At 43.2% G+C, this 9867-nt stretch overlaps 1 protein-coding gene across 6 annotated transcripts; it reads left to right on the plus strand.

The window, feature by feature from the left end:
- Positions 1-200: 200 nt before the first annotated feature.
- Positions 201-7062, plus strand: LOC106565759 (SRSF protein kinase 2). 6 transcript variants are annotated; one of them, XM_014133246.2, is made up of 15 exons: positions 201-793; positions 1553-1998; positions 2111-2219; positions 2329-2416; positions 2848-2935; positions 3061-3167; positions 3313-3478; positions 3763-3788; positions 3937-3993; positions 4586-4958; positions 5262-5359; positions 5520-5627; positions 5717-5786; positions 5876-5968; positions 6148-7062. In XM_014133246.2, the coding sequence occupies exons 2-15, from the start codon at positions 1668-1670 to the stop codon at positions 6330-6332; spliced, it is 1899 nt and encodes a 632-aa protein (XP_013988721.1). In that variant the 5' UTR covers positions 201-793; positions 1553-1667; the 3' UTR covers positions 6333-7062. The 6 variants fall into 6 exon arrangements, with proteins under 6 accessions (XP_013988721.1, XP_013988720.1, XP_013988723.1 ...); XM_014133245.2 differs by having other exon boundaries at positions 1622-1998; XM_014133248.2 differs by lacking the exon at positions 3937-3993 and having other exon boundaries at positions 1622-1998.
- The last annotated feature ends 2805 nt before the right edge of the window (positions 7063-9867 follow it).

A 9867-nucleotide genomic window follows, 5' to 3' on the forward strand; every position in this document is an offset into this window, starting at 1 on the left:
GTATATCATAGGTCATTTCATCGTTCATCCTTATTAGCCTAATTCTAATGACTTTGGCTTTGTTTGAAGTATTTGGCACAATTTGACATATTTAAAACATGTTTAAATAGCTTGCTAGTGTAGCTTATGGTGCTGCCAGCCACACAGCATGTACTGTCCAGTCAAACACTGGCAAAGCTCATGTCATTTTCAGAACGTGTGCTGTGCTTATCGGCAGGCACACACGCGGAGCCAGCTAGTGATGGGCATTCCGAGTCTTTTCGGTGAGCCGGCTGGCCCATTTTGCTCAGTTCACGTAAAAAAGCCGGCTAATTTGGCTCGCAAATGGCTCTTTGTTCAAAATGCTTAAAACTAGAACTAGAACCATGAAAAACCGCAAATCTCCAATTTAAAGGCCAAAAGGTAAGCTACCATTATCTCAGATCGTGAAATGCGCGTTCAAATATATTTTTACCTGGCCAAATGATTCGTTTTTTCGTGGACCAGATTGATGCGCTCTCCCCACTATTTATTGTTTCTGTAGTGAGGATTCACATTCTTTAGGTAATTATTTTGTAACGTAACCGTAGAAAAACGTTATTTTGAGCTCAAAAAGCAGTAGCAGCAGTATGCAAATCAGGGAGCCAAATTAATGAATATTTCACTGATGCGATTCGGTTCCCAATGTTAACCAAAAAGATCCTTTCAAAAGAGCCGTTCGTTCGCGACGCATAGTAGAGCAAACGTTGACGAAGAAGGAACGGTGCTTCAGTTTACTGGTTAAATCGGAGGACTCTGTTTTTCATTATTATATGTAAGTATTTGGTAAATATTACAGCGTTTTTTCACAGTTACAGGGTGTAATAAAGTTTATAAGGAATTGTTACTTGATATGTCACATTGTAGCAACTGTACGAATTTGAAGTCGGTTGCTTCAAAGCAATGACAATCTGTAACGAATAACGTCAGCTAAACAACTTTTGTGGAGAACAGACTCAGGCTAATTTACGCGTTGCGTTAGCTAGCTAGTTAGTTGTACAAATCAGTTATAAAAATGTAAATCATATCTGTTACAAAGCATTTTATTTTTCTTTAGGGGACATAGCTAGGTTTGTTGGACTTGGCAGTTCTGAATTGGTGAAAGGATAGACTTTTTCTTAACAACTCTTTGACACCTTAATGACTTGACTGAGACGGTCGTATCAATAACTGTAATTGTCACAGGTTTACAATAAAGACTCCTAGACAGCATGCACTCTGTCAATAAAGTTACAGGCCAGCTTTGAAGAGCTATTTACGTTGACATGCCATTCATCTAAACCCAGCTAAAAATAAATGGACTCTTGCACATTCACTGGGCCCTTTCAAATGTCATTGCAGCCAGGCTCTCGAACTATAAGATTTACTAAATGTAGAATTTGAATAGGCTTACTCAGTGTGTAGATATATTGGCCATGTTGTGTCGTCTGAATTAACCTCATATCATATGTATGAATGCCTATTAGGTCAACTTATAATAGTGTGAACAGTGAAAGTTTAGTAAACAGTTTGTCTGTTTTTCTTTTTGCCTTAGGCCTTCTGCGTGTACCATCTTCATCTCCATTTTCTTCTATCCTGCCCTTGCATGACCTGTGCTGTCTAGGCTAGAAGACGTCGGCTCCCTGTTCTATTGTGTGTCCCTTGTCACAATGTCCAATGAACCTTCGTCTAGATATGCTGCTGCAATATCAGCCCTTTCCCTCAGTTTACCTGCTGTTAACCCCAACCCAACCATTACCCTCAGTTCATCCACTGCCCCCAACCCACCGCTTACCGCTAAACCCTCTCTTATCCCCAAGTCACCTCTTACCTCCAAATCCCTTACCCCTAAACCACTAGTTGCCCCTACCCTCAAACCACCCCTTACCATCAAACTACCCCCTGCTGCCAGCCCAGCCCCTTTAAATTCATATCCCCCTTCACTTGAGATTTTGGGATCAGATGACGAGGAACAGGAGAATCCATCTGATTACTGCATAGGTACTTCACCAGTGTGCCAAATATAACCAAACAACAATACAATCGTGTGGTAGAAGGAGTTGTTGTATACAGTTTATTGTTGATCGGAAAGAAGTTTCACTGTTTATTGTAGGTGGGTACTACCCGGTGGAAATTGGAGAGATATTCATTGACCGTTACCAGGTGGTGAAGAAGCTGGGATGGGGCCACTTCTCTACTGTGTGGCTAGGCTGGGACATGGAGTAATTATAATAGTTATACTGATAACATAGTTTTTGTTATTGATTCGGTTTCATATTGTGATTATGACAGCTGAAGCAAGTGATTCACAATGTTTATTTGTATATGCAGGAAGAGGCGTTTCGTGGCTCTGAAGTTGGTAAAGAGTGCTCCAACCTTCACAGAGACCGCTTTGGATGAGATCAAGCTTCTGAAATGTGTCAGTATTATATGCCCATGTTCAACATTTTATTCTCTGATAGGTATGCCTAATCACAGGTTGCCTAGGAGGCAGCTCTACAGAGTGGTCACTAGCTGGCATAACCACAAAGTCATCAAATCAGATTTTGAACTTAAACTTATCCTTAACCTTAAATTAATACATTTTTGTTTTAATAAATACATTTTTATGATATAGCCAATTGTGACATTGCAGCTGGCCCATCTAGCAGAAATCGCTCAGTTCTGCCTCCAGGGCAAGATTCATGACAATAAATGTCAACCTTTGGCCTAATCAGTGTAATTACTTGCTTGTTCATCAACCAGAACCAGGTTTAGTAGGAACTATATAATTGTATTAGTTGCACAATGGTGATAATAAAAAGGAATATGTTTACTCCCCAGTTATGTCCTGTTATATATTGCTTTTAGGTAAGGGACAGTGATCCATCTGACCCTAAACGTGACACTGTTGTGCAGCTTATTGATGATTTCAAAGTCTCTGGAGTCAATGGGGAGCGTATCCTTTAAAAGCCACCTACACGTTATCCTTTTACCCATAATATCTTTATCATACAACATGTGTCATATGTTAACTTGCACATTTAATGTAAATGGTTTCTCCTTGATTCAGCTATGTGTCAGATGTATGCATGGTTCTTGAAGTGCTGGGTCACCAGCTGCTGAAGTGGATCATCAAATCCAACTACACTGGCCTTCCCCTGCCCTGCGTTAAGAGCATCCTTAGACAGGTGCTGTGTCTTTCCCCTGTGATCTCCAAATTCTCTCTCTAGCATTTTATCATCCAAAGTAGCTTTTGTGAACGGATGATCTCCTTTGTGTGTTCCCTGCTGTCATGTAGCCACAGTATATCACCATTGTTGTCTCATATCACAGGTTCTTCAGGGCTTAGATTACTTGCACACTAAATGCAAGATTATCCACACAGACATCAAGCCAGAGAACATCCTTTTGAGAGTGGATGAGGTTTACGTCCAGGAGCTGGCAGCCGACACCAAGCTATGGGAGCTGCCAGTGTCTTCTGCTCCCACAAGCTGTTCAGGTTAGTATTGCTCTCAATTCCATGTTGGCATACACATATCACTAAGTACGTATCCCTGTGGCATTCCTCTGTCTGTTTGACTTATTTTATTTATAGATGGAGGGAAATGGAAAAGATTTGTTACAGAGAGATGGCGATACAATAACAGTGCTGAATATTAGGAATAGATGATTAACAAGTTTAATATGATTTCAATAGATGGGTCTGTTTTTTTCTTCTTCTCTATGATTTGATTTCATGCTCTATTGTGCCGTGCTGATCTCTTCATCTACTACTGATGCCAGCAAACACCAGTCTAAGAGAAAAGCAGGTATGACAATCAACTGTTTATTATTGTCTCAAAGCATAAACCAACCATAGTGCTACAAAGGCGGAAAAAATATTTTCTGTTCATCTTTTGATTACCTCATCTATCACCTCTGTGTCTCCTACCCCTCCTGTCATAACCTGGGTATTAGATTGTGTCAAACTTGATCGGGAAATTGACGGTGGCTTTCCAGGCTCTTGGGGTTTGGGTAAGATGGCCTTGGCATTGTGAGTGTGTGCTGATTCACTGCATATTGGCCCTTAGAAGGTCCTTTTGGAGAAAAGCTTTGATCTGGAAATGTGCTATGTTATATCATTTGTTTTGGCTGTTGTCAATAGTTATGGTATTGTTTCAGGTTTTCTACTCATTCAACCATGAAAGCAGTGCAGTTGTGTGTGTGTGTGTGTGTGTGTGTGTGTGTGTGTGTGTGTGTTATTTAAAATGTGTATAACCTGCACAAGAACAGCATTTCTGAATGAAGATGTACTATCTACAAATTGCTGTTTGTATTCAGTATTTATGTATTCTACAAATGTCTGTTTGTATATAGTCCTTATGTATTCAATCAGTATTCATAACTACACCTTTGCATTTGTAGTGAAATTGCTCACCTTGATAAACTCATCGATAATTAGCATGCACTGCATGAAAAGGGGATATTCAGTTCTGATATTTAAGAAAATGTACCATATTTGCAGAGATTGTTTTAAAATATATTTGAACACTGTTGCTTGCTGCAACATGAGAGATGTGAATCCCATTTTAAGTTTCCTATCAAACTACTGTGACTGTGCTCATAGACTGGGAAGGTCTCCAGGATCCCGATGGCCAAGTTGTCGAGGAAGGAGAAGAAACAACAACAGCCGCAGAAGGGCGAGGACACTTTAGTTGGCCGTCAGAAGAGGGAGAGACCTCATGTGTCATTCTCTAATATCACCACTCCCTGTAGCACCCCTAATTCCACCTCGTCCCCAAAGCCTTCAGGTCCTGTGCATACTACTTGGAGACGGACCCTGCTGCATGAAGAAGCAATGGGCTCTGACAGCAAGGAGTCGGTCTCGTCACCGATGGAAGATGCACCATTATTGACTACAATGTCTCACTGTTCTAGACAATCTATAGTGTTACATCATTCTACCCAGAGAGACAACCAGCCCTCATCACCATCACATGGTCAGTCTTGCTCTGGAGCCAGCAGTTTAGAGTATATTGTAATAGCATATTACCTTGTAATATACATGTCAGAATACCTGTCCACTCGTCTTTCAAATGAACTTTTATGATTTGCAATATAGTATGATATGCATATGCTGATGATTCAGTTAATTTATATGATTGATATTGCATGTTGTAATACCTCATACAAATCAACCATTTTACACCAGAGCACTCACAGCGCATCCGTTATTGTAGTGGACAGGTGTAGAATCATTCAGTAATATCTATCTGAGGTATCTGCTTTATATTTTGTTTCAGGGTTAAGTGAAACAGATCTGTTGGTGAATCTTCTGAAGCCACAGAATGCTGATAAAATCAGCATCAAGATTGCAGATCTGGGAAACGCCTGCTGGGTGGTGAGTTACTATCTGACTACAGACATTATGTATTTGAATGAATATATGTATTAATAAATACAGTGTCTTAGAAGACAAAATACATTCAAATGATACAGCTTATTATCAGCTAATTGCTCATGGTATGGAGTGCTAAGTCTTCATCTCTGCTCTCCTCCAGTACAAACATTTCACAGAAGACATCCAGACCTGCCAGTACCGCTCTGTTGAGGTCCTGATTGGGTCTGACTATGGCACTCCTGCAGACATCTGGAGCATAGCCTGCATGGTGAGAACCCAGGAGCACCACATCCACCCTTATGTTGATGTTAGCTGTCCGAAATATCATTTACTGAGAAGTCTTACATTTCCATTAAGGCGTTTGAGCTGGCTACCGGGGAGTATCTGTTTGAACCCCATTCAGGGGACAACTTCTCACGAGAGGAAGGTAAGCCTTATCCTTTCTCCTCTCTGTCCTGTGTTTTTCCTGGTGATTGTCCTTGATCTTTAAAAAAACGCTTTAATGTCTCCCATCAGATCACATTGCTCACATAATTGAGTTGCTGGGACCCCTTCCATCCCAGTTTGCCCTCTCAGGGAGAAACTCCAAGCGATATTTCAATCACAATGGTATGTCTATTCACAATTGGTGTATCCACCATAGTGGTTTCCTTTAGCATATGATTCATATTTTGGTGAAAAAGTACCCTTATTTTAGTTTCACCCACAATATCAAATTCCGTTTACATATCCTGTTCAGTCAATCCCTAGTATAATCATGTAACACTCTTTCCCTTGTTTGCTCACAGGGCATCTGCGGCGCATCTCAAGGCTGAAACCGTGGAGTTTGTGTGAGGTCCTGCTGGACAAGTTTGAGTGGCCGCGGGAACAGGCAGTCCAGTTCAGTGCTTTCCTCCTCACCATGCTGGAGCCCCTCCCAGAGAAGCGAGCCACCGCTGCCCAGTGTCTAAAACACCCCTGGATCTCCTCATAGACATCATACCACTGCCCAGTGTCTAAACCTCCCTGCATCTCCTCATAGACATCATACCACTGCCCAGTGTCTAAACCTCCCTGCATCTCCTCATAGACATCATACCACTGCCCAGTGTCTAAACCTCCCTGCATCTCCTCATAGACATCATACCACTGCCCAGTGTCTAAACCTCCCTGCATCTCCTCATAGACATCATACCACTGCCCAGTGTCTAAACCTCCCTGCATCTCCTCATAGACATCATACCACTGCCTGGTGTCTAAAACCCCCTGGATCTCCTCATGGACATCATACCACTGCCTGGTGTCTAAAAACCCCCTGGATCTCCTCATGGACACAGAGTCACCACCGCTGCCCGGTGTCTGAACCCGATCTGGATCTCCTCATGGATACAGAGCAGTCTTACCGATGCCACAGAGGTTACACAGGTGACACAGTGTCAAACAGGCTGGGACAAGTGCCTTAATATGATGTTTGAATAGTGGGTAATGGCTGATATTCAGCAAGTGTTATTTTTTCAGCTGATCTTCTGCAAGTGTTATTTTTCTGTTTGCTCAGGGAGAGCAGTCAACTATCAGTATATGTTGTCTGATGATTTAAAACCTTTGATGTGGAGAAAATAACTTTTGTTTGGAGAGATTTGCCAGATGGCCAGTCCGCCCCTGCTGGGAAAGCTCTATTTTTGTTTTTGAGTTTCATTGAATAAATGTTATTTGATTGTACAAGGCTTTCATTATCTACCGCTTTTCTCTGAATAATAAGATAAAAAGGATTTTGACAGAATTAATAGAAATAGGGTTAGACATTGTGTTAATTTAGCCAAATTGTGTATGAATTCAGAATACTCAATGGCTGCATTTATACAGGCACCCCAATTCTGATATTCTTTTCACTAATTGGTGATTGGTCAAAGGACCAATTAGTGGAAACATATCAACAATTAGGCTGCCTGTCTATACGCAGCCTATGTGATTCACCTGAATCCTGTCATAAGACCAGTGGAGGCTGCTGAGGGAGGAATGTCATAATAATGGCTGGAATGGAGCAAATGGAATGACATCAAACCATGTGTTTGATGTATTTGATATCATTCCACCAATTCCGCTCCAGCCATTACCACAAGCCCGTCCTCCCCAATTAAGGTGCCACCAACCTCCTGTGCATAAGACCTAATGGAATGAAGAAGAAGCAGTGGCTTCAGAGGGGATTAGGATACTGTTGTGTAGGGCTCAAAACTGTAGCCTGGTCACCCAGTCCATGCAGGGTAAGCCATACCTCCCCTCTTTTCACTGCTTCCTTCTGTGCCGTCCCTTCTTTCTGTGTGAGTGTGCTGTGAGTATGTGTTGATGACTGAAAGTGTGCTTTAGTCAGACCTCCACAGCCACGCATTCCTCTCAGTTCACATTAAAGTGGCAATCTGCATTTCAAACAATAACAAAGCGGCCACCCCGCCACCGATTAGGTAAGCAGCTGAGGGAGGGGGCTGGAGAAATGTAACCACTCAAACTCATGGACAGAGCTATAGATACAAGGACTGACCATCCATGTTTTAAGGCTATACAGTGTTTGTTCCAATTTACATTGTTTACAAACAAAGGAGTAAAACAAGCATATATAGTTTGATCTGATGGGGAACGACAGCTCATGAGGCATTAATAAGTTATATTCTTCAAAGAATTAATGGGTATACATCATTCATTTAAAAGTTTAAAAATGGATGTAGCAACTGCAGATTGACGCTTAGGGAGGGGTTAGTCTCATGAAAATCTGAGCGTGCGCTCATGTGTGAGACACAAACTGTGCTGGCAGGTGTGAAACAGTTTTATGGTGAGAGGCAGCATGAAGAAGGAAGAATATCACCACCCTGATTGGAGAGAGACAAGCTTCAGATGGAAGTGAGATTCGTGTAATGTAATGGCGTTTGCATGTCTTTGCATCGTGAAGTAGTAAACTAAATAGCTACTACCTTGTGCATGCTTGCATTGTTGGTTGCAACTGTGTTTTTATGTTAACAGTGCAGGGAATTGTCTTCTCTTTTTTAACATCTTGTGATATTGCAGAGCTTTTTAAAATTTTTGACTGGCTGAATTGTGTAGATTTGAATGGAACTTTTCAGATGCCATAATTACATCAGAGGTTATTGAAGCTAAATATGTGTGGAATATGTTTTTCTCTTCACCTCACCCTGGAATGATCTTCAGAGTTGTGTTTCTGTCACGACTTCCGCGGAAGTTGGTCCCTCTCCTTGTTCGGGCGGCGTCCGGCAGTCGACGTCACCGGCCTTCTAGCCATCTCCGATCCACTTTTCATTTTCCATTTGTTTTGTCTTTGTCTTACACACCTGGTTTCAATCCCCCAATTACCTGTTCATTATTTAACCCTCTGTTCCCCCATGTTTGTTTGTGAGTGATTGTTTCTATGTAGGTAGGTCCGTTATTGTGGTCTCTGTTTTTGTATTGCATTTATTATATATTGAGTAAAATACGTTTATTTACTCTTATCTGCTGTCCTGCGCCTGACTCCTATACACCAGCTACGCTTAGACCTCCTGACAGATTCACTCACCCGAAAGAATGGAGTCAGCAGGAGCAGACGCCCTCCCTTCAGAGATAGAGGAGCGAGTCCAGCAGCACGCGACCATATTGCAACATCTGGGCACCGCCATGGATCGCGTGCTGCAGAAGATGGATCGTTGGGAGAGAGGAGGAGGTCGTCCAGCGCCTCCACCAGCCCCACTACAGCAGGTCCCACTGTCCACCCCTCCTTCACCCGGTTCCAACGGGATCCGGCTCGCGCTCCCGAGGGAGTATGATGGGATCGCTGCCAGATGCCAGGGGTTCCTACTCCAGCTTGAGCTCTACCTGCCCATGGAGCTGGGAGGTGCTGCACTTAGGGCGACTGGAGGAGGGGCCATTCCCTGCACCATCTGTGGCCGCAGAGGGCACACTACTGGTCGGTGCTGGGGGGGTTCCTCAGGGAGTCGAGGCAGCAGGCAGGGCACTATTGTGTCACCCCAGGTGAGTCGGCACCAGGCTCACCCAGAGCCCCCTGTTGCTCACATGTATGTGTTTATTTCATTTCCTGAGTTTTCCCCGCATTCCCAGCATAAGGCGCTAGTAGATTCAGGCGCAGCTGGGAATTTTATTGACCGTTCATTTGCCCTTAGTTTAGGGATCCCACTTGTTCCTGTGGATATGCCCTTCCCTGTGCACGCCCTAGATAGTCGACCATTAGGGTCAGGGCTGATTAGGGAGGCCACCGCTCCACTAGACATGGTTACGCAGGAGGGTCATAAGGAGAGAATCAGTCTCTTCCTTATTGATTCTCCTGCGTTTCCCGTGGTGCTGGGCCTACCCTGGTTGGCCTGTCACAACCCCACTATTTCGTCGCAACAGAGGGCTCTCAAGGGGTGGTCACGAGAGTGCTCAGGGAGGTGTGTGGGGGTTTCCATCGGTGCGACTACGGTGGAAAGTCCAGACCAGGTCTCCACCATGCGCATCCCCTCAGAATATGCCGATTTGGCTTACAGAAG

This window comes from Salmo salar, chromosome ssa12 (assembly GCF_905237065.1).
Source record: "Salmo salar chromosome ssa12, Ssal_v3.1, whole genome shotgun sequence".
In the NCBI taxonomy this organism is placed as follows: domain Eukaryota; kingdom Metazoa; phylum Chordata; class Actinopteri; order Salmoniformes; family Salmonidae; genus Salmo; species Salmo salar.